Source organism: Manis javanica, chromosome 13, assembly GCF_040802235.1.
Source record: "Manis javanica isolate MJ-LG chromosome 13, MJ_LKY, whole genome shotgun sequence".
Classification (NCBI taxonomy): Eukaryota; Metazoa; Chordata; class Mammalia; order Pholidota; family Manidae; genus Manis; species Manis javanica.
Window position 1 is genome coordinate 76,328,574 of NC_133168.1, and position 25,754 is coordinate 76,354,327.

Sequence of the window (25,754 nt, forward strand, 5' to 3'; positions counted from 1 at the left end):
TTCGTCTTAGTCCCTTGCTTAACTATTCTCTGTAAGCATCTTGTTGCAAAGTTTCCTTGTCCTATACCAGTTAATTTTGAATAGCCCTATGTGGTATGGTCCTTTTTGTCTCTCTGACCTCATCTTAAATGATTTATCCTCTTCCTCAGTACACTGTAGAAACACTGGCTGTTAGAAGTAGTTGAGTCTATTCCCAGACTAAGGATCTTTATATTAGCTATACACTGATATCTGCTGTCTGGCTTCTTCTGTCATTAAGATTTTAGCTTAAATGTCACTTCAGAGAGGCCTCCCCTGATCATTTTATCAAAAAGCAATCTGGTTACTCCTTGTTTCACATAAGTCTCTCTATTTCTCTGCATTGCCACTTATTATCTGTTATCTTTCTTGTTTATTTGTTTATTTCTCTCTTTCCCTGTCAAAATATAAGGTATTTAAAACAAGAACCTGTTCTGTTATTTACAGCTGTATTCTTAGTGCACTTTATGTTGGCATGTAACAGGCATCTAGTACCTTGAATAAAGGCAAATAGTGATTTTTTTTTGCTAGGGTTCAGAGGATTTTTCTGAAAGCAAATACAAGAAGTAGTTGGTATTGTTAGGTAAAAAATGTACTCTAAGATTCATTGATATTTGGACAGTCTGAAGATAGAAAATAAATGTCTTAAGTTGGATTAATGGGAGAAGCTTTGATATTTCACAGGTTGCATTTGTAATACAGTTTCTTTAAAGCTAATTCTTTGACTATTTTAGAAATATTTTTGATTGCAAATATATAAGCAGTTGTGGATGATGTCAGCAAAGAGTCTGTTGCAAGGCAATGGGTGTGATATAAGAGGATTGAAGGAGTTGCTAGAGAATGAAGCCTCATGTAAGACAGGAACCACGGTAGCTCTGAGAGCCTCAGTAGGAGGAGCTTAGACCTTCTCTTCTCTGTGGAGACTCGATGGTAACACAGTTTGGCATCAGTGCCTCCCAGAATCCATCTTCAAATTTCAGATTTTTAGGAGAGAGAATGTGTTCTGGACCAATCTGCCATGACTGGAGGTGAGGTTAACTGACGTAACCTGGACATGACCGCTCTGGTTCTACCCTGGGTGTTCTGTTGATTCCTAGAGATGGAAAGTGTGATTGGGCAGGTGTCCCAGTTGGAGTCTGCTACTGTTTGGTGTTTCAGTATCTTCTAAAGAATAACACCCTTCTCATCTGGTCATTTAAACTCTGAAGGATAAAATGTCCGCTCTAAACATTAACAAAATATGTAAGATCATAAAATCACATTAGAGAATATAACTTTGATCTGCTGGGTCCCATTTTTCTTCAAAATAAGTTTTATTCAGGGAAGGAATATTTATATTGCATTGTTTAAAAGATACATGTTCCATACAATTCTCTTAATATAGAAGGGGTCCCGAGGGAAGCACTTTCCACCATATTCCTGTTGTTCTTCCACCAGTTGAGATTGAGTGCTTTGGTCAACTACTGTCTAGTCAGATGTTTTAGGGTATAGCATTGTCTTGATCAGTGGTTCTCAAAATGTGGTCCCAAAAGTATAGTACCACACCTCCTGGGAACTTACAGATGCTCAAATCCCATCCCAGACTAGGTGAGTGAGAAACTGTAGGGGTGAGGCCCAGTAATCTGCCTTCCAAGCTCAATAGGCAATTCTGGTGTATGCTGAAGTTTGAGAAGCACTGCACTCACTTGTTTATATTATCAGAATCAGCTGGGCTAATAGGTGATCACATATGGTCCTTTCACCAGGTGTTCCAGGAGTCAGGTACAGTGGTGAACTAAACAGTGTTTCTGCTCTTGTGGAGCAAGCTTTGCAGTGGCAGAGACAAACAATAAATACATGTTTACTTTAGATGCAGTCAGTGCTATGGGAAAAAAGTGGTGTAAGCAGATAAATGGTAATTCTTCGTTTATGGGAATCTCTTACAAGATGAAGGGAATGCAAAACATGAATGGAGTGATGAGGAGGAAGGCATGAAAATCATCTTGGGGAAGAGGAGCATTCCAGGCAGAGTGAACAGCAGGTCCAAGGACTGAGACATGAGCATGCTTGGGAAGTTTAGTAAGACTCAAGGGGCCATATTATGTAGGGGCTGTGAGCATCAGTAGGAATTTCAGATACTATAGTGAAATGAGGAGCCGTTGAGATGTTTTGGGCCAAACAGTGCCGAGCTCAGTTGGGTTTTAACAGATTCATCTGCCTGCTTTGTGGAAAAGGCTGTGGGTAATGGTGGCAGCAGGGAACTAACTGTGGAGTAGAAGAACTTGAACAGGAGGACTTAGAAATACTGGATCCTACATAGGTTGTTAAATTAGAACCAGTAGGATTTGCTGATAGATTGGATATGGGGTGAGAGAAAGTAAGGAATAGCTCAGAGGTTTTGATCACTTGGAGTAAATGGAATTGCCAATTCTTGAGCTAGGAAAGATTGAGACAGGAGCAGGTTGGGCAGGTGGGCGGTTCAGCAGTTCTGATTTAGAGGTGTTAAGTTCGAAGTCAGACATCCAGTGGGTATATGTGTTGTTAATGACTCTTGTACCCAGAAATGTCTATTTTCAACAAAGTCTTTTTACATCAGAAATTTAGTTACAGTTCATAGGAGGAGAGAAATAGATATTTGGTCCTCCAAATAATTTTTTTTAATGCCTTGCTTTAAAATTTCTGTTAAAAGAATTTAAGATTGGCAAAATTGGGATCTGCACATAGTTTTGGAGTTTTTCTTCTTTGAGGTTGTTAATACATACCAAAATGAGGAGTAACTGCTCTTTGAATATTAGGCACTTTATCTCACCTTTTAAAAAATTATTAAACAAAATAAAATGAGGGCACCTGTATCAGTATGGGAAAAGATTTATTTCAGAGTTATGAATTAGATATTTGCCATAATGAAACAAATATGCATTCTTCCTACTTTTGCTTTTTCTACTTATTGTATCTTCAAGATCATTACATTTGCTACCCTCCCATCCTTCATTTATATGTAAGCTCGATTTTGTGAGTGAGTTCATCCTTTTTGACCTGAAAACGCTTTTATTATTATGAAAGCTTCAAAGGAGCAGTGTAGCATAGTGGTCAAAGGTATGGACTCAGCCCAGACCCCTGGCGGGCTATGCTTCTTGTTTTGTGACATTAGGAAAACTACTTACCATTTTTAGTCCTCAGTTTCTTCATTTCTGTAATGAAGTTAGCAAGTCTCTCACATGTTTATGAGGAGTTACAAGTGAGTTGTAAGTGAATGAATACATGTAAGTCATTTGAAAAATTCCATTATGCTGTATAAGTGTTACCAGAATTTAAGTAAGCTCCATGAGGGTAGGGATTTTGTCTGATTTTATATTCCCACTGCATAGAGGAGTGTGTAGTGGAATGGTAGATGTATAATAAATATTTGTTGTGCATATCTGTGTGAAAGCCTCACTCTCAAATACTGCTGAACTTTTTTTTTTAAACTTGTTATCTTTTACATTTGCACATAGCAGCTTACTGATGTAAGTCTTAATTTGGAAGTATTTTTTTGGACTTGTCTGTGTGTGTAACTCTGAACTGATAGGAGAAGAAAGTCTTCAGTGTTTGAGAAATGAAAGTAATGTCCTTCACAGTGTTTCTGAATCAGTGGCTTAATGATGTGAGAGTGAGAGGTAATATGAATAGCCTATTGAAAATTTTTACAAAAGTCATTTATTAATATTTATGTTTATTAATAAAGTAGACTTTTACTGCATTTCTACTGTGTACCCAGTACATCCAGGTTGTGTGGATATTAATTCAGTTGAGAACACTCTGACATAGTTGAGATAATATAGACATACCTTGTTTTACTGTGCTTCTTGCAAATTGAAGGTTTGTAGAAAACATAGAGCAAGTCTGTTGGTGCCATTTTTTTGCAATAGCATTTGCTTGGAGTTTCTGTATCAATATTTTTGTAATTTTCAAAATATTTTCAAACTTTTTTGGAACTATCTTTGTTCATGGTGATCTTTGATCAGTGATTAAACTCTGAAAGCTCAGTTGCTGGTTAGCATTTTTTAGCAATAAAGTATTTTTATTAAAGATATGTACATTGTTTTTTTAAACAATGCTATTGCACACTCAATATTTTACAGTATAATGAAAACATAACGTGTATGTGATCTGGGAAAACAAAAATTCTTTTGAATTCCTTTGTTGTGGTATTTGTTTTGTTCTGGTGCCTGGAACCAAACCTGCAGCATTTCTGAGGTATGCCCACAGTGGGTTTTTGAGCCAGACAGGCCTATGCTGTAAATCCTGGCTTCAATCCTTGAACCCGTTATTGGCTGTATTTGTCAACATTGCCACAGTAGAGCTCCATAATGAGCTAAGCCCTACAACTCAGTAGCTTAAAATAACAAGCATTGATTCCTGTGCTCTTTAATCTGTACGTGTATGTTGGCTGAGGTTCTGCCGATTGGGCTTAACGGAGCTTGAGTTATGCCACCTATGGGTAGGTTTTTATCTCCACTGTTTACGTTCCTCCTGTGCTCAGTCCAGAGGGATAGTAGCTGCTTGGAGCATGTTCTTCTTATGGCAGGTTACTGGAGTCGCAGAGCTAAGGCAGATTGCTCAAGCACCCATTCTGCTCTTGTCCCATTTGCTAATATTCTATTAGCCCAGTGATTGTCAGCTGTGGACCATTTTGCCCCTCTAGGATATTTGGCAATACTTGGGAGACATTTTTGGTTGGCAAAACTTCAAGTAGGTACTAGGGCATCTGAGTAAATGTGAGGGGTGCCACTTAGCATCCCACAATGCACAAGACAGTCACCCTCACCCTACCCGCTGAGGCTACTCCAGATGTCAGTGGTGCTGAAGTTGAGAATCTGCATTATCAAGGCACTCCTTCCACAGTGAGAAGGGGACTGGAATAAATATTTGCTGAAAAGAATCAAAGCTTTTGAGTATGTTAACTTTAGGATCTATTTCCTTGTCTATAAAATTATAAGGTCCACCCTATAGAACTGTTTGTAGGAATAAAGATAAATGTAAGGCATCTGATAGAGTACTCAATATGGTTATCATGATCATGAGTAAGAAAAAAAATTCCAATCCTTGAAGGAGCCCACAGTCTTGTATGAAAGATAAAAGATGTTGCATTGAATCACTAAAGACTATTTAAGTTCATCACACATTCATAAAATGACAGACATGAGCGAAGAATAAAGCTATATATAGGACATCAAATTGGTAATTTGGCCCGTTAAGTTATTAAGGACTTGTTTGAATATAAGCAGTATATGAATGGAGTTAACTCTGATTGATAATTAGTAAAAGATGTTATATTTCAGTGAGTCAGTTATAAATCTATCCTTAAATTTGCTTAGTTGTCAATTTTAAGTTGTAAGAAATTGTTTTATAGGATCTACCAGGGTGGTGGTAAGTTCCAAATACTAGCAAGATCTCACTGTTAGGGCTATTAATCATCTTGTATATACATGAACAGATTAAATTGCTAAACTGCTTATGATGTGATATGATAAAATTGTAGTGAGACTTTTTCCAGAGATTTCATGTGAAGGTAACTGTGATTCTCCAGTGTTTTTAAAATGGGTTTTAATTTTCAATGATTATAGTCTAAAGGAGTGTCTTTGGCCCAGGCTAGCATGATGACACATATTGTCAAACTTTTGTAAGATAGATAAATGCCTTTTCAAATATGTTTCCAACAAGGAGCCCGTCCTGGCAACTGTAGTTAATACAGATTTATATCTTTTCACAATACTCTCTAGCCTTATAATAGTAATCTATGTTAATGGAGGAATGTGATTTTTAAGTTTGCTTTCAATACCATTTTTCTCAGTTTGCAGATAAAATCTGGCTAGTCATAACTTCTGAGTAAATACAGGATTATTGGTAGTTTTCTTCTGCTTCTCAAGATTGTCACCTTCAAATTGGCTGCTTAGCTGGCATTAGTTTTGGAGGGAGGGCTTATGAGTAGAGGGACGGAGGAGTCAATACAGTTAGTCTTTCCTTAGGACTTCGCTTTTTTTACTATTTTGGCTTTCTTATGGTGTTAAGGAATTAATCAAAAATCTCCGAAAGTCTTGTTAAAAACGACTTTGAAGTTTTTCTTCTGAGAAACAAATAGACATTAAGTAAAATTTAATGACCTGCAAAGTCTTTTTCACTGCCTATGTTAGGCCTTGATTTTTGCCTGCATCTGATCTTAATTATGGTTGAAAATATAGTATTTTAAAAGTAAAACCTGCAGCAGGGGGGCCATCAGGTGAGAAATTGGGAATCAACAGAGGTGAGGCTTAGAACCTCACCCCCCCTGTTTTGAGAGAAATCTTCTGCATCCGTGGATGTTTTGCTGCCCTTGTCTAGCTTGGATTAATACTTAGTCTATAGGCACACCCCTGATCATCTACATTTGCTTTCTAACAGCACTAAGCTATGTTTTCTACCTTTATCTTGCATCTACCTACCACTTCAGCATTTTATTAAAAATATAATAATAATAATAATAATAATAAGGGAGAAATGTGGGATTCACATATAAATCAAGTATAAAAATCAAACAAATATTCATATTTGACCTGATTGTTTATAGTTCATAATGAGTGATCAAAACCAAAAGTTTTTGTGATGACTGCCCTTGTACTGTTCACCATGTAAGAACTTATTCACTATGTAAGAATTTGTTCTCCATGTAAGAACTTGTTCGTTATGCTTCAGAAGATCGGAGACTGATGAGAATTAGGCTTGGGGTAGATTAATGATTGTACATTGAGCATTGAGTCCCCTATACAGAATTTTATTGTTGTTAACAACCATTTGATCAATAAATATGAGAGATGCCCTCTCAAAAAAAAAAGTGAAAAGCAATGCACATATGCATTTATAAAACAAAAGAATAATTAAGTTGCTCATTAATATATAAACATTTTTAAGATAGGTGGAGTTATGTTCCAGATTTCTTGGCCCTGTTTAGGAAAGTATACACAACAAGATGAGGCAGACATTCAATCCTTTTGAGACATACCAATAAAATAACATTGCCACTGTAAAAAATAAAAAAAAAGAAAAGAAAAAAGTAAAACCTGCACAGCTATCTTCTTTCATAGTTTACACAGGGAGCTATTACGAATAAAATTGTTGATTTTAAGAAGGATAGTGTACATTTTTATTGAATGGACTTGTGAAGTGTTTCATTAACTTGTTAGAGTTCTTGGTTTTGCAGTACAACTTGATAATACAGAGCATGTCTTAAAGTTTTAGGTAGAGAAGCTGTTACTGTTGACTCAACTTAAACAGATCAATTTAGTGAAAGTCAATTTCATGACTTTTCTGTTTTTGTTACTGATTTTGAAGGCTCCTTTTTATTTTACTCTGCAAGGGTATATTGAGGGCCTGCTGTGTACCAAATATTTATTAGGCTCTTTATGGTCTGAGATACACTAAATTTCTTAGGATATTGATAGAAATCATTCCAAAAAGGATTTCAGGGCAGTCTAAAAACAATGAATTTTGTTTAGGTCAGTTTTTTTCAAAGTTTAACAATTGCTGAAATAATAAGCCTTCTCAGAGTCCTATAATGCTAATGCTCTTTTTGTTAAGTAATATATTTTAATATTTAAAAAGAACTAGTGTTCAGAACAGATTAAAAGATGAAGTTAATTTTTAGGGAAGAATTATTGCTTGAAACAAATGTTTTCTAGTCCCAGTTGAGGTAAAGAATTTTGTTGATGATTTATCTTATCCAAAAAGAGGTTGTTAGGATCTACTCTGTTAAAAATTATTGTTAAAGAGGATTTATGAGTCAGTTGGATACCTACTCACAGGTATCTAACCTCTGTATCTCTAAAATTCTCACTGAAATAACCAAAGGGATATAATACAAAAATTGGAGAGAAACCTGCTATTAATATTCCAGAAACATTGTATTTCTTTCTGTTGGATATTAAAGGAAAGCCTCCGGTACTGATCTACTGTTGGTCCATCTTGAGAGATTAGTATCTTCTGGAACTGAGTTAAGCAGTCAATAACTTCTTCCTAAACATAACTCTTCCTTACAAATTTGGCAGATGAAATGGGCTATGGAATAGTTGAAATTTGACTGCGACTTGAGCCTGACCCATCTATCTTAGTGCCTGCTTATAGTAGGTGACCTAAATTTGTTTTGTGAGTGAATGAATTTATCATTGATGCCTTTCTTTGGTTTGAATTTGCACAAGAACTATTGTAGTTTTTGATAGAACCTGCCTTAACTGTACAATAGGACATTGAAATGGAAGTTTTTAGTGACTAGCCTAAAGTTAGTTTATTATTTCATTGGGAAAGCATTATGTCTTAATAAACCCAGCCTTTTAGAACAAGAAAGTTCATAAATAACTTGGGGACTTCCTGAAATCTAGTTTTCTACAGGAAAACTGGAAAACTGCTTTTCCCAGGTTCAGAAATGGTATCATCAGTAAGCAGCCTGCCTAGCATGAACTTGACCATCTCCAGTGTTGCATGTTTGTATGAAAATTTTTTCTATTTATAAAATGTATCATTTAGGGTTATAGAGCAGTGATTGTTTTGATTAGTTTCTTGCCTTTTTATTTGTAAGATTATATAAAAGCTATATAAATTTGCAATTTTAAGGACAGAGGGAAATGAAAAAAAAAAACAAAATTTGTAAAGTATTCAGAAACGTGAAGGCTAAAGAGGAGATCTGAGTATATAAACCTAATAAAATTTTTGTATCATTCTTTTATCCCAGAAATGTTCTGTGACCTGTGCCTAGGTATCTAGCACAGGTATATGAAAAGACATAATCCCTACCTGATACTGAACAGCAGTAATCTGGTTAGACAGTAATGAGGGACCTGAACTAAGGCAGTGTAGTTGAAATGAAGAAAAGGAGACAGATTATGTAATGAGAAATCTTTAAGATTTCTTTGTCTATTGCATGTGAAGCCTAAAAATGAGAGAAGGCCTTGCTCGTGGTGCTTTTCATTGAAAATAGAGAATATAGAGATGGAGGAGGTTTTATAATTTAAAATTGTAGTGTAACTGAGTAAGAGGTGGTAAATTTACTCTGCTAACAGAATATAATAATTAAAAGCCTCTGTAAACTGAGTAGTTGTTAATGCAGGGACATTGAAGCAGGGTATTGTAAAAGACAGTTATTAGTAGGTCAAATGTGACTAAAATTTGCGCCCCTAAAAAGCAGGTCAGTTTTAAGAGCTGAGTCAATACTTTTAGAACAGTGTGTGAGGCTGATAATATTTATGCAGCAAAACTCAAGAAATCAATTTCAGAGAGCCTTAGATAGTATTCATAATCTACGGTTAGAACTACATATTTGGTTTCCTAGACTCATCCTAAGAGTCTGAAGTGACACTTGAAAGCTCAGTCTTGACTCAGTCATACTCTTCTCTTTCTCTCTTTTTTGAAGTTATATATATTTGTTACTGAAATACTCAGGTGATGTTAATAAATAAATATCTTCATTCATATAAAAGGTTCCATTATGGTAAAAAGAAAGTATGTGATGATTGGTAAAGCAGTGATCCCAATTAGTAAGAGAAAGGTGAAACTATTGAAAAGCTAAGGTGTGTTATGCAGAAGTAGTATAGTAGTAATATGTTTGGTGATGTAAGTAGAGAATTACTATAAAACAATTGGATTTATTCTCAGTAAACTTCAATCTGAAGAGGGTTTGTATAAAGTTTGTACTAAACACTTTGAATGATTAATAAGAATGAGAAAACTAAATGTGAGTTCCTTATGTAATCAGAGTATGTGTTTAAGATTTTTATGAGAGGCATTGTATTTTACTGATGAAATGTCCAAACTGTATATTCAAACTAGGTATTCAAGAATTTGGGCCACTTTTGTAATATCTCATATATTAAGTACAGATCATAATGGTAACTGCCTTCCATTGTTGCTGTGAGGATTAAGTGACTTGATGCATGTAAAGTGCCAAGCATAGAAACTGGCTCATACTGGAACACTCATAAATGACCTTCAGTGTACTCAATCAAGGAAATGTTGAATGGTTGAGTCCTTGCACTCATGATACTCCATATTGAAATGGAAAGGGGTCATAATAATTGTTATGTTTCTGTGACATCATTGACTTTCATTTGGAATTGATCCTGAGATGAGTCTGTCAGGCTTGCCATTTGGGAAATGCCTTAATGTATGTAAGAGTTCGTTTGCTGCATGTAACTTATTTAGTGATTGAAATTGTTACTATAAGAATGAAAAATCATTATGTGATTTCTGTGAACATTTTAAAATTGTATTATCCAATAATCTGAATATATACTTAGTTTCTTCTATGTGAGGTTCTTTGATTAAAAAAAAAAAAGACCAGGTATTGGTTCCTAATTTCAAGGAATGACCTGCCAGAGACATGCAGATCATTGTGTATCATGTGATAAGGACTGTAAAAGGTGTGTGCACAGTGCTCTGAGATGATCACTTTGGAAGAAAAAAAAAAAACTGTCTCTAAGAATCAAAGGACATACAAGAAAATCATAGAAGGAACACTTGAGCTCAGTGTTGTGTGATAAGGAGTATTTGACATGTTTGGCAGGAAGGAAGGAGGAAAGAAAGGTGTGACAGGGAAGAAAAATTAAAAGCACTTGTCATTTTTACAGAATTAGTTATGTATCTGAACAAAAGGGTAATAGCAAAAATAAAGGTTTGAAAAGTACTTAAGGATCTTTTAAAAGGGCCTTGTGTATAAAAGTTTGGACATTGCACTGGCAAAAATATTGTTATCTCTTCGTGTCATAAAACTCTCATTGCTTTTCATTGCCTTCATATTTTAATTCTAATTTTAATAGGTTAAATAAATTTTTGCTTTTCTAAGCACTTGTTAGTTTCTAGAAGGGTATAATCACCTTTCTTATTCACCTGAGTATTTTTTAATGCTTTCAGCCTCTTTCCCAATTACATCTATGCTCAAAAGATGACGATTGGCCCTAATTTCAGATATCCAAATTCATATTCCACAGATTTCATATTTTGGTTATTGTTTACCCCTTTTACATCTGCTGGTATAAATGTCTCTTCTTACATACATAGCCTTATGTCACCAACAGATGATATATATAAAGAACTAATAAATGAAAGGTTTTGCAAAATGGTTCCTATAATAATTATTATGTAGTATAAGGAGACATATTCGGCTGCTTATCTAGAATTGATATAAATATAGGAAAAGGATAAGACATTTGTCTCCACCCAAAGCCTAAGACATTTTGATATATTCATTCTGCGTTTTGTTTTTGTTTTTTTGCTTTTCCAGAATGCTTTCACTGTCTTTTGCAGAACTCTTGTATTCCTGGTCAAACTTATCATTTCAGTTCATGAATGAGCATAGTTCTAACATGAATATTGTTTGGTATTTTCATGTATGTTAATGAGTTGGTGGAAATGAAAATTAGCAAGGCTGCTTTAATATGTGAGAAGAGTAAGTTGTGCCAAAGAGGATCTTCTAAGTGTTTGTATGCCATGAAGTGTAGGCCAACCATTTTGACAAAGGATACGATGAAACTTAATTTGTTCATACATGGCAAGAGAACTTCTTTGCTCAATTGGTTAATGGTTTTTGAATACTGGAAGACGTGCTTTTTACAATGAATCACTACAGACAGAGCAAACTTTTAAAGTTAGTCTGCCTTATTATTTTCTCCTTCACTGTCTTAAGTCCAGAGTCAGTTGCTAAATCAAACAAAATATTCCGTACTTTTAATTAAAAGCAATAGTACTGTTAAATAGTCATAATTTTTCTTTTGTCTTGCACACTTGCATAAGATAGGCTCATTATTGTTGAACTACACTAGAGGTGGTTCATTTTTTGTTAACTGGTGAATGAAACTTTCATCAACAAACATGTTTGTGTGTGTTTCATACCTACCAAGTTAGTTACATGATGATAATGTAAGGTTTTAGATTCCTTACTAAAATCACCTTAGAAATACTAGACAGTATTTAAAAACACAGTCTGTGTGCAAAAAGCAATAAAAATAAGTGCATGTTTTTCCAAATTTTAAGCAGAAATTACTCTAATACTTTTTTGAAAGTGTTTTTAGTGAAATGCTTTTGGAAATCCTTTTTTTATGATATTTTGATAGTGTGTCACAGAAGGTTTTGTTTTTAATTGTAGGTTTCTTAAAAGGTTATTGGAAAGATTTTGCCATGATACTTTGTATTTTGTCATTGGGAGAAATCTATCATTTCATTTAAAATGAAGTGAGCAGCAGTGAATAGCATTAGATGTGATTGTTGTTAACCTCTTCTTTAGAACTTAATCTGCTAATTGGCAGAAATATTGGGTGAGCCACAGAGAAGATCTGTACTTAAATGGTAGGGTTAATGAATATCTTTTTTTTCTTCTTTCTTTCCATTCTTTTGGCCTTAAAAGTTGCAGTGAGCTTAGGCTGTTTGAAATGATTTTCTTTGAATGTGTTATGACATTGTTTTAATTGAATGAAGTTGCAGAACTAGCATGATAAATCAACACAGAATGAATTTTAATGCAAGGCAAAGGATATTAACTTGGAAATTGGTTGCAGTAGACAAAGCAGCTGGTATGATTAATTTCTTTTCATTCTCTCCTTACAACATTTTGAAAATGATGACCTTGACATTTCAATTGTGTTAGAATCCCAGGAGTATGTACTCTAACACACTTGAACTGTTGTTTGCTAGTTCTTAGACAGTATAGATTGGTTCATTTTTAAGGTTAGGAAAATTTTGTGTTGCAGACTTAATATGTTGGTTTGACTGGTTTTTAAACATTTTTTATTTAGCAAATAATAATTGTGAGCATTACTTAGCTGTGGTAGAAGTCTATGTAATCGTAATGCTGTGGTCCAGCAGAAGAGGTTTAATATGTGAGAGGAATAAGTTGTGCCAAAGAAGATCTTCTAGGTGTTTGTATGCCATGAAGTGTAGGCCAACCATTTTAAAAAGGGATACAAATAAAAATCAATTACATATTAGTTACTTGAAGTGCTAAAGTACCTCCATTTATAATGTGTTTTTCCAGACATTCTTTGCCTTATTTGAGATATTTAATATAGACCCAGCATATGAGTTACTTTGGAAAAGGATGTGTATAGAGCACAACTATTACTGAAGAAGAACTGTCAAGGCTGCTTGTTTTAAGTAACAGTCAAGGTAAGAGTGAAGGATAAGAGTAAAGACATTTCATGGATTTCTTGAGAGTAGGGAGAATTTCTCCTTCTCTTCCTCTTCCTCTTTTCAAAAGCACCTAGTGCTTATTTCATTTACCACACAGCAAACTTGAATAAGTAATTTAATTTAAAAATGAAAGGCTGTTTTCTATTCTATTAAAAAAGTCAATCTAAACAAATTGAGTGAAGGATGGGATATGGAGATCTCTGTTCAGGTTGTTTTGAGAGGATGCAAGGTAGTGAAGTTTTTTCAAATATGTGACTTTATAAATAGGTGGAGTTAGGAAGTTGCAGAAAAGTAGAAAGAGTGAACACAGGGCAAGGCCTGTTGATAGACTTTGTGATATGTGTCTTTATTTTCCTCATACCCTCATTCTAATATGTTTTTACCCTTAGTGCCTGAAGTTATATTGATTCTAGATCTACACAGATTAAAAGGCAGCCTCTTAAAAATGCCTTTTTTAAGTGAACTTCTTTGTAATGGAGTTAATCCAGACCAGCCAAGCAGTTCTAGTAAAAATAGGGCACAATAGGTAGGAAAAGACATCTGCTTGAATGCCAGAGACCCAGCAAGAATATGAAGAATTAACTAGTTAATCCTGAGGAGGACAGATCATAAAGGATGCAAGCCTGGCTTTAAGGCTGAGCTGTGTGGGGACACAGGTTGGAATCTATAACCTGTCTATGTGGACTCCTTCCCATCTCCACTCTTTGCTTGGGTAGGGATACTGATGGGTATGTATTTTAAAAGTGTGAGAGTAAACCAGATGGGTGTGCAAGTGACTTACCACACAAGAATATCATTAACAAAAATCTGAAGAAAAAGCAAAACAATAGAAACAAATCCACAGAGACTCTAGATATTAGGATTATCAGACCCAAACTTTATAAGAGCTATGCCTATTTAGTATAACTATAAGGAGACAAAAGACAAGGTGGAGAAATATGACAGACAGTTGGGGACTACAGAAGGAAAATCAAAATTCCTTAACTGTAATTAACAGATATAACAGATTAGAATCCTTTTAAGAGAGAATTAATGAACTGGAAAATAGCTGAGAAGAAAATACTCAGCATGGAGAGACAGAGGAACAGTAATACTAGGAGGGAGTATGAAAAATTAAGGGAGTATAGTAAGAAACTCTAATGTACATAAATTAGAGTATTAGAAGAAGGGAGAATGGGACAGAAGCAGTGTTCTAGTGGGGTGTGATTGAAAACTTACAGACCAAAGAAATAAAGTCACAGATTTATGACACTGAATCATAAAATAAAAACTACCTACCTAGGCACATCATAACTGCTTTAAAATAATGTTGGGGAGGAAATCTTAAAAAGAGAGAAAAGATTACCTTCAAAGGAGCAATAGTAAAACTGTGAACTAATTTTTCAGTAGTAACAGAAGAACTCTAAGACAGGATAAAGAATATTTAAGGTGCTGAAAAAAAGAAACAAGCTGCCAAACCAGAATTCCACATGCATCAAAAATAAGGCTTTTCAGACAAGAAAAAACAGACAGACTTCATCACCAAAGGAATTTTAGTAAAAGAAATGCCAAAGGGTGTTTTCAGGCAGAAGAAGAATGGCCCTGGTTAGAAAGTTGAAGATACAGAGGGGAATAAAGCACCATGAAAGTCGTAAATGTGTGGGTGAATCAAAATGCATTATTTTTTTGTTTGAAGAATAATTTTCTGTTGAGGTGAAAAAAACATAAAACAACTAAAGACATGTAAACTTGATTGGGATAAATGCTCTTAAATAGTCTGGAATCCTTGCCTTGTATGGGAAAGGGGTGAAAATACAAATTATATATTTGTACGTATACAAATACATAAACAAGCATCCAACTTTTAGGCTAACAGAAAAGAAAAAACAAAATGAGAATACACGCTCATTTATATCTGTGTGTCTCCTGCCCCTAGAAAGAAGGGAAGAAGAAAATAAAAAGAAACATAAAAAGAGGGTAGGGCATGTAGAGATCTCTTAATAAGAAGGTAGATAAAAACCATACAGTGTAAATGGGCTAAGTTTATTAAAATTGAAAGATTGAAAGATTGTGTGAAGAAAAAAAACTCAACTAGATGCTGTTTATAAAGGAGTTGCATTTAAAATGTAAGGGTAACAAAAGGTTGAAAGTAATAGGATCAAGAAAGATACCATGAAAAACCAGATAATAAAAACTATATCTTTGTATTAATATCAATAGGCTTAATGACAGAAGGTATTACAGAGATAAAGAGGGCCACTTCGTAATGACAGGATATAATTTTAATTTATATATACTAAATAATAGCCTCTAAGCATGTAAAGCAAAAATAGAACTAAAGGAGAAATAGACATAAGCTAATAATAGAGGAATTTGCATTCCTTTTGAGTACACATAAACTATTTAGAAAAAATTGATCATATGATATGCTGAAAAGCAAGTCTGAACAAATATAGGATTGATAGTATACACAGTAAGTTTTCTGATTATAATGTATAAGTCAATAACATAGTTAGGAAATTCTTACATGTTTGAAATGGGATAGAAACATTTAAGTACCCATTAGTTACCAATTATTTGACTTGAATGTTAATGGAAATACTACAGGTAAAAACTGATATAGTTAAAGCCAGTTTAGGGAATAAAAGCTTTAAAAGTATACACATTAAAAAAGACGAAAGGGTACAATGAGCTAAGCTTCCATTAAAAAAAGTTGAAAAAGTACAGCAGATTAAACTCAAAAGAAGTAGAAGGAAATAATAAAGTTAAGAATAGAAATCAATTAAAAATAAAACATTATAAACTACTCCCAAAATTAACATAAAACAACCACTGTTTATTTAACTCCTTCTTTTCTTCTGCAGGTTGTTCATTATAGACCGGGTTCAATAAAGCAGCCCTTTTGGTTTGCATCTGCAGTCAGCTGTACGTTGACTAGGTAGCTATGCTCTTATGAATTGCCCAGATATGGGCTGGAACATTGGTGGTCACCGGGTCACTTGTCTTCCATTCTTCAGTAGGTTGATGTGAATGTGTTTGGATGGGAATAGTAGAACTCTGAGAGAGTAAATGCATTGTATTGGAAAGAAAGTCACAATGCCATGCCAGAATTGGGGTGAGAAGAGCTACAAATTTACGCTGCAGATGGTATAGATACCTTTAGCAGTGAATGGATAATTGTGATCATTTTTAGAATTATTCTATCCCAGTCAACAAAAGCAAAACTAAATTCTTCAAAAAGACAGGAAAACTGATAAAGGAAAACATAAATAACCAATCAGGAATGAAAGAGTGGACATCACTACAGATCCTAACATAAATAACCAATCAGGAATGAAAGAGTGAACATCACTACAGATCCTAACATAAATAACCAATCAGGAATGAAAGAGTGGACATCACTACAGATTCTAACAGAAAATTAGACATAAGCCATATGTCAACAAATTTGAAAATTTAAACAACGTGGACCTATTTTTAGATAAACACAAGTTACCAAAACTGAAATATGAAGGAATGAACATCTAAAAGAACTAAGTCCATAATTTAAAACCTTGAACAGAGAAAACCTCTGAGCCTAGGTGGCTTCACCGTTGATTTCTATTCAGTAATTAAGGAATAAATAACACCAGACTTCAAAGTACAAAGCCCATCCATAAAGTAGAAGAGGGAATACATCCCAACATGTTTTGAGGCCAGAATAACCTTGATGCCAAAACCTGAGAAGCATATTAAGAAAAAAGGAAACTTACAGGCCTATTCTATTTGTGAAAATTAAAAAATAAAATCACCAAAATGCTAGCAAACTGAACCTAGCAATTTTAAAATGGGTGATGCATCAAGATCAAGTTGACTTGATTTTAGAATGTAAGGTGAGTTTTAACATTTGATAATTAGTTGTAATCCACTGCATTAACAATGAGAAATATTTTGGTTGTATCAATAAATTAATGTGATAAATTTAAACATCCACTCATGATTAAATTTTAAAAACTTGGCAAAGTAGGGAATAGAAGAGAATTTTCTTTATCTGGTAAAGTTTATTTTCTTATCTTCTTTTTTATTAAAGATTACTTTCAACTTGGTGGTGAACTATTGAAAACTATTGAAAAAGTTAGATACCTGGCAGTTTGGTGTTTTGTGAGCAAAGATGGGTCAGTTCTTTTGTATATCATTTTTACCTTTTCTTTTTGGTTTTCTGCAGAAATCTCCAGTCCGTCTGGAGTTCTGGAGGGCATATCTGCTATTGATCATATCCTCTTGTTTGACATTTCTAAACTGAATTGTCAGTTACGGGCCTGAAGTTTCCTAAAGTGAATTTGTAGTGGACTTGATAGACTATTTATTAATAGATACACATGCAATCCTCACTACATCTCTACTAGATAGTATTATCCCCATTATATAATCGAGTCTTATTTAGTGTGACTTTAAAATTCTTAATTAGTTTTGGAGCTTGGATACCAATTGGGATGTATGTGCTCTCAGATTTTAAACACTTAACCGTAGTATAGTATTTGAGTTTATTCAGTTTGGAGATGTAGAATGAGTGATTCTAGGTTGGAAGCAAGTGCATTGTTAAAATGGATGACAGCAGGAGTTTAGGTTGGGTAAAGAGGTAGATAAAGTACCATCTGCCAAGGAACTAAGCAAGGATAAGGGGTTTTATTTGAATATAAAAGCAAATTTCAGAATTTGGAATCTTGTACGGCTAGATCAAGTACTTACAGGATCAAAGTCTATGAGTCTCAACTTGGGGTGAAAAAAGTTGTATCAGAGTCCCCTGAGGGATGATACACATACACTGTGTACAAAATACTCCAGCTGTATACATAGACTACCCATCTTTGATTTGTGAATCACTTCTGTAAGATGTGGCAATACTAGTCACAGTTTAGTGAGGCAAAATAAGAAGCCATTGGAATACCGAAGACTGTAGAAGTGTCCTAGCTTCTTCAGCCCTGACAGCAGTGAATTCTGCATATTACTTTTATGTGATGACATACTAACAGGAAGAGCACATGCAAGAAACAAGTAGAAAGCTCTAAGCGTTAAGTACTTGGTTGAATAAATAAACACCCATGGGATTTGGTGAAACTGAGGGTAAACACTCATGTTTTGTCTTTTCTGTAGATGCCATGGGAATGAGGAAAATTAACTTTTCAATATTCAGAGTCAATCTATTCTTCTCATTGGACTTAAAAAAAATTTTTTTTCTTATTTTTATCACTGTCCTGTTCATGAAAAGAGTTAAGGCTTCTTGCACAAACAGTAGTACAAGTTAAAGGGAATGGGGAAAAAATGGAAAGTAAAGATGGTGACAAAAGATTGTGCAAGGAATGTGATGAAAAAATACGCAAGGAATGTACAGAATGCTCTCAAAATTTACACATTTAGTATAGAGTGGAATCCAGATTTGTACATCAGTGTTCTAGCAGCCAGTCCCCAAAATATAATTGTCTCTGAACAGTTGTTTGGGGGAAAGTATAACTTTTTTTGTTAGGTAAGTAAGGCAGTAATTTTTCCCAATGATAATCCATAAAACAAAGCAAACACTATTTAACATAATGAACAATTCCCTGAATGCCATAATTAAAAAAAGTTTTGTAGAGGGATTTGCATTCTTGAGTGACATCTAAGATTTTGACAAATTGTTTACTTAGTTTAGAGTACATGTTGATGGGCAATTCAGTATAGCACTTGTTTTAGGTAGATACTGTTGTTCCTAATCAAAATTTGTGAATACATGTGGAAATTTCATGCTGAACAATGAGCTGTTGTAATTACACACCCAAAGTTGGCTAGAAATTCATAGGGAGGCTAAGATTTTATTTCAACTTAGTATTAAAAAAAATTTAACTTGACAAAGTAAATGCATATTTTAAAATGATTTTAAAAACTCTAAATTCAACCAAGTGGATAATGTATGGTGACTTTTTTTCCCCCCAGTTTAATTTTGTTGGGAGAATCCTTGGACCTAGAGGACTTACTGCTAAACAGCTTGAAGCAGAAACAGGATGTAAAATAATGGTCCGAGGCAAAGGCTCAATGAGGGATAAAAAGAAGGTAAGTCCTTGAAGATGGGGCAAGTCTTTTTTGTGAATAATATGCTTATATTTTTGCACTCTAATAATAAAATATCCAGACTGTTTGTGCGTAAAGTACTATGCATTATTTCATGTCAAACTTTTGAACGTTTTCAAGGTATTGTCATGATTTTCTCTTGTTGATTTCATTGTTTTTCATTAAGACAACTAAAGTATCACTCAGTCCATTATATTACCTTACTTTTGGCAGCTTCTCATATGTAAATACCAATCTGAATATAAGTCAGACAACAATATTGTATATATAAAAATACGTACCTAAAGGTTTGAAAAATATAAAATGGTTATTTTGATGAGATTTGTATGAGAATGATCAGATGAATAACTGTGGGTATATGTTGTATCTTTAGGACAGTAAGTACATGTAGAAAATGAAACCTTATAAACTAGCCACATGAGACTAATTTTGGATTTCACCATTTTGTGTTGATTATAAGTTAGACATTTAACATTAAAGCATATTATTATTCCTGTTCTGTTTTTTTTTTTTTTTTCTACCCTCTTGCCAGTTTGGTAAGACCTATCTACTTTAAGTAATGATATTTAGGAAGGTTTTATTTGACTGATTTCCTTTTATCTCATGATACTATGAAGTAGGATACTTTTGAATTTCTATCTGTGTAAAAAGTATTTGGTTAAAAAAAAAATTAAATTTTGATTGCCAAAGATGAAGCTTACTGTTAGGAAGAGTGTGACTTGTTTCCGTTTTCATACATTGCCTTGAAAGGGATATTAAATGACAGACCTGTGGCTAGCTTATGTTGTAGGGTGTCCATTGAATCTCTGTGGAGCTTATGGAATGAACACCAGACCTACAGGGTGTTCTGACTTCCTTCTTATATGCTGCTTTTTTGACCTTCCACCTCATTCAGTTAAGCTTTCCCATTAACTGACTGTATCACAATCATTTCTTCCCCTAAAGACAAATAATGACTTTGTAGTTAAGAAGTTGGGTGAAAAAAGTCTTCAGTAATATTATCTTTAAATCTTTTTATAATTTGTTCTTGTCAGCTGAGTTCTAAAGATGTAAGGTAAGCATGTGAGTTCTTGAACATATTCAGATATATTTAAAACAATTTTTAAAATTGGAATCTTTAACTTAAGTATTTTATGAATCTGCTGAGTGGCAATCTTATATTGCCATGCAGTTTTGGTTTCTATGTTTGTATGTATGGTTATATTGGGATTAAGTAGTGCTAGTTTAATAGCCTAGGGACAATATAATGAAATCAACAACTGAAGGACAAATAAATCTGCACAAAAAGATTAGTGTATCCATCGCTTAAACAAATTGTCAATTGTCATTCAGTTAAAAAAAACATGTTTTCTTTCTCTTCAGCCTCCATTAATTCTGTAGTAATGGCCCTCCACTTACTCTACTCATGCACTCAAAGACACTGAGGACCAGAGCTTGAAAATTGTGTAGTGAGACATCATGCATTCTAATTTCGGTTTGGGTTGAACTTGGAATTGGAAGAACATTTTTTGCTACCTTTCTTTTACAGAAGAACAGAAAACAAAACAAAGTGACCAGATTGCTTAGGTTTTAATCTTGGTTCTGTTACTTAGCAGCTTTATGACCTTGCACAAATTAGTCTCTTTGTGCCATATAAAATGGTAGTAGTAATGTCATTTATCTCTTAAGGTGGTTGTGAGGATTAAATTAGTTGTAAAGCACTTAGAACGGTGTTTGGAACATACCTAGTGCTGAAATTAATGTTAATGAATGTTCTGAATAAATTTTATCTTAACACTGTTACTCATTCCCACTTACTCATAGGAGGTAAACATTTCAAGACCCTCAGTGGATGCCTGAAACTGGATAATAACAGATCATGTATATGCCCTGGCGTGTGCGTGTGCACGCACACACAGACCTGCAGTTTTCCTATTCAGTGACACACCTATAATAGAGTTTAACTTACAAATTAGGCACAGTAAGAGATTAACAATAACTAGTTACAGTATAACAGTTATAACAATATACTATATAAAAGCTATGTGAATGTGGTCTGTCAGGGTATCTTACTGTACTATACTCACCCTTCTTGTGATGTGAGATGATAAACCTGCCTACATGGTGAGGGGGACTACTTACTGTACTTAATACATCTTCTGTTTAAACTCTTTTTTGTTCTACCATGGGTGATACTGTCGCTTCTTAAAGCTTTAGAAATGACAGTACTTTGTTGTTTTGTGGCCTTTGAATAGCCCTGTTTTTTTCTCTGGTGGTTGCCCCATCCATATTCTGTCTTGTCTTCTTTGTTCTTTACCATAAGTAGAAGCAGTTCACACATTTAATTATTTTTAATTTGTACTGTTGTCTACTGAAATAAAAAAAGCTTCAGATTATACATAATGCAAAAGAACAATAATAAAATACACCACAAAAAATTTTTGGCTACAGCCACATTTTTAGTTTTATTAAAATGCTGCAGGTGAACATGCTTTAGGCATATAACTTAATTTGAATGGCTGTTGTATATTTAATATTATGCTAGGTGGATTCTGTGATGAATTATTGTATAGATTTATTATACAAGATAGATGTCTTCTATCATCTTAATTTATGTCCTGCACATAATGAATTGTTAACCAAATCATCTTGGTTTATGCTTAGTTACTTTATTCATTGAGTTTTTAAAAATGCTAATAAAAGTAAGTCAAAATAAAAAGTACTCTCATTGCTTGGCAGTTATGTTGAGGAAGTATGACAAACAGATTGAAGACAAAAGGGAGTATTGATGTAAAAGGCTGATTGAGGTGTATTTCAGTGTTTCAAAGGAAAAGCCATTAGGTATTAAGCTTTTCTGCAGAGTTGTCAATTTATGTAAAAACTGATAGAGCTAGGAAATAAGTCTTCATTTACTGATTGCCTAAAATACTATGATGGACATGCTGTTTGATCTGTATCCTTCGCTAAACATGGAAACTCAAGGGCAGTGTCCATTTTTATTTCCCTGGTATGTGGTGAGTACTTGGCACAGAATAGTAACTGAAAAAACACTATTGAGAAGGAATGAATGTTTAGTATAGGTAATAAATGAAAGGTATAGATATAGAGCCCTCTTCCCTTCCTCACCCCTGACAAAAGATTTTATAAATAGAGAAAGGTGTAAAGTTTATTTGCTTTTAGTCCCTTTCGGAAGATAAGCTGCTAGTTTTAAGCATGAGAGAGAATATGCCACTTTAATTTTCATTTTCTTGGATTGGTGTTCATTATTTATGGGCACAACAGCATTTACTTTATACTACCCGGTGGGATGGTACTGGGTAATGTCATGGAGCCTAAGAGCAGGCAATGCAGTCAGATTTCATGAGAGACTATGATCAAACTTGGAAAGGTTGTCTATTCAGCTAGCATATGCCAGTATTTGATATCATGTATTACAGGCCGACTACTTCTATCTCTGGTATTATATAGTATGGTAACAGGATGTCTGCAAGTGGAAACTTTTTTTATAAATAGTTTTTCTGGTTTATAGAGTGTACACTTTGAATCAAGCATTATTTCCTACTATGTTTGATTTACTCAACCTGAGTTTTATTATTTCCATTTTGTAAACGAGGAAACTGAGGCTCAGGGAGGTTGAGTAATTTGCCAAAGATCACATGCCAAAGAGTGGCAGTACAAGTTTAAACATAAAGCCCATATTCTATTCTATGATACAGTTCCTTCTAATTATAAGTTATTTCTAAGAGTCATATTAATTCAGAATTTTTAGAAGAACTTGAATATGAGTATCCTAAACTTTGACTATGAAGTCATTATGATGAATATTTTTTGTAAAATTGCTCTTTTTTCCCTCAGTATTAATATATTTTGGAATTTTGTTTCTATATGCTATTTCCCTTGATTTTCAGAAATACTGTTTAATTGCATGTTTTCTGGTAGAAAACTATGTATATGAGCAGATTAGAGATGCTAGAGAAGTAATTTTTTGGAAAAAAATGATTATTTGTAGCTTTTCCATTGAGGTAGCAGAGGCTGTATGGAGGGCTGTGGGGAAGGTGTCTTCATGCTCGAAGAAATGGTCCACCCTCAAAAACCAGGTGGTAGCCAGCTAGTTTCTAGTGTTAACAGATAAAAACATTTAAGTTATTGAAACAGAAGAGTGTTTTGTATATAATTCTATACTTGATAAATTATTGTGGAGTGACAGTTATTATTAAAAAGGTAATTGAAGTTCACTTTTTGGAGTCTATATGAATGGTCTTTATAGGGGACACTCTTTGGGGATTTGTCATTTGTCTGATCCACATCCATTAGCTATTCTCTAAGACCTTCTCTGTTAGTAACTTATGGGGAGTAAGTAGTTTTGCTTGTGTTTCTGCTCCCTACCCATACCTATAGCCAAAAATGTTGATGAGTGAAATGTCTACATTTGGTCAAAGTCAGGTACTGAAATGTGTCTTCTGGAAATTTCCAATGAGACTCAGCAGTTCTAGTTAGAGCTCTTTGCTTGAAATGAAAGGGATGTGCACTCGGGATTAGATGGTTATTCTAGGGCTATTAATAATATGGCCAGATGGTATCAACTACTTTCTCAGTCTCTTCAGTGTCTTATTCAGACCACGGAGCAACCCCAGAAGATTGTTTGACTTCTTCTGGAGTAAACAGGAATGGAGGCTTAAAGAGGGAAGTGATTTGTCTAGTGCCTCATTTCTAACTAATGACTGCACTAAATATAAACATATATCACACTGGACATTCAAATTTAATTGTACAAATCATTCTATCAGAATATGGGCTTTGAATATAAAATCTAACCTATATAACGGTTTTAATTCAGTTTTTAATTTTACTTTTTGTTTTCTTATACATATTTAACCATAGTCTCTCCTTTTTAAGAGATGTCTGTATTACTTGAGGAACTATAGAGTTTTGTGGAATATGATTTGTGAATGTTAGGTGTGTTGTATACTTGCATAATAGACTTTCATAACATTTTTTACATGCTACTTTTAATACTACAAATTTTTCTTAAATACCTTATAGCCCTATTTATTTCTTATGGTTAATTGCTTAGTTAATATGTGGTATTTTTAGAAAGGTTTTAAAGTACAGATACTGTGAAAAAATTAAAGGCACTTGAGTCTATCACTCTAGGGACTACTCTAGTTGACAAATTTGGTATGTCTTGTAGATTGTTCTTCATGTGGTTATTTATTTACATGTTTACATGTGATAAAAGTGGGTCAATTTATTTATAAATGATGCCTTATAATTAGCATTTTCTTCAGCAACTCTTGTCTATATCCTGTCCTGTGTCAGTTCACTGAATAGTTAAGCATTATATTGTCTAAAACATTGTGCTGGGTTATTGAAAAAGCACACTTAAAAGATATTTCAAGGCAATATTGATAGGAAATGTAAAAATAAATTTGCTTGTTCTTGAGGAGGGTGTTAGCCTAGATTTTACTAGACATTACTGCCGTCTCAACAGTTTGAAAGAGGTCAAATTAATAGTTTTTGGTAGACATAACTGAAGTGGCTGCAATGGCCTGTGACTTAACATCAAGTAGAAGCATGGTTCCAAACAGTCTGTTTCATTAATTTATACTTAGCTTCCTGCAGTTATAGTTTATTTTTTTAAAATAAAGCTTTCGTCAGGGCAATTTTTAAGCAATATTCATGACCCAACATCAGCACTGGCCATCTCCTTCCATGTATGCCCTTCCTCCTGTTTCTGTCCACCAGATGATACGGGGTACAAATTCCAGGCATAATTTCATCTGTAAATATTTCACTAGGTGTTTCTAAAATAGAAGGGCTTTTGAATGCGGTCATGCTTATGTTTATCACTAAAAAAATTTGTCATCAAATACCTAGTCAGTGTTCATAGCTCCGCTCCTGTCTCATAAATGTATTTTCAAAAAACTTTTAATTGAACCCTAGTGAGGGCTGTATACATTACAGTTGATTGATCTCATAAGCCGTTTCCCCCACTTCACCTCCACTTCTTCAACTTATTTGTAAACAGACTGTGTTTTTAGTCTTAAAAGAATTCCCATGGATTTTGCCAATTGAATTTTCATTGTGGTATTTAATACTTATCTCTGTCTCTGGTATTTTTTTGTAAATTGGTTAATTTGTAAATTAGATTCAAATTTCTTGCTCTCCCTTGTTCATTTCCATTTTTCCTTTTCAAAGACTATTTCACAACTATTGTAGTAGTGGTGGTACAGAAAGTTTCCTTACTCTGATTTTTGCAGTCATCGTTGATTGCTTATTTAGGCCCTTCATTTCAGTAGGAGTTGCAAAATATGTTCTATTTCTTCATTAATATCAGATAGGTTTATTTTTTATAGGATTGGCTGGATATATGCTTAATTCTGTGAGAAACACACTCACTGGTCTAAATTCAATAAGTGGACACAGAGACAAAGAGAACAGCGGAGCGAGGCTTTTAATAACAGTCTTGCAAGATCGGGTGTCTGGTGGGCAGGCACACCTGGGGAGTTTGGTGCCAATAATTTATTTCC

At 34.1% G+C, this 25,754-nt stretch overlaps 1 protein-coding gene across 8 annotated transcripts in view; it reads left to right on the plus strand.

Moving 5' to 3' along the window:
- The window catches only part of QKI (QKI, KH domain containing RNA binding), a 152,362-nt gene that overhangs the window by 37,877 nt on the left and 88,731 nt on the right, over positions 1-25,754 (plus strand). For 7 of the 8 annotated variants that reach the window (XR_005062854.2, XM_017656201.3, XM_017656204.3 and 4 more), the window contains exon 3: positions 19,111-19,227. The exons of the other annotated variant lie outside the window; for it this stretch is intronic. Coding sequence is in view for 6 of the 7 variants with exons in the window: in XM_017656201.3 (XP_017511690.1) it covers positions 19,111-19,227 (117 nt within the window). In the remaining variant the exon portion in view is untranslated. The remainder of the gene's footprint in view (positions 1-19,110; positions 19,228-25,754) is intronic. 8 annotated transcript variants of the gene reach the window in all.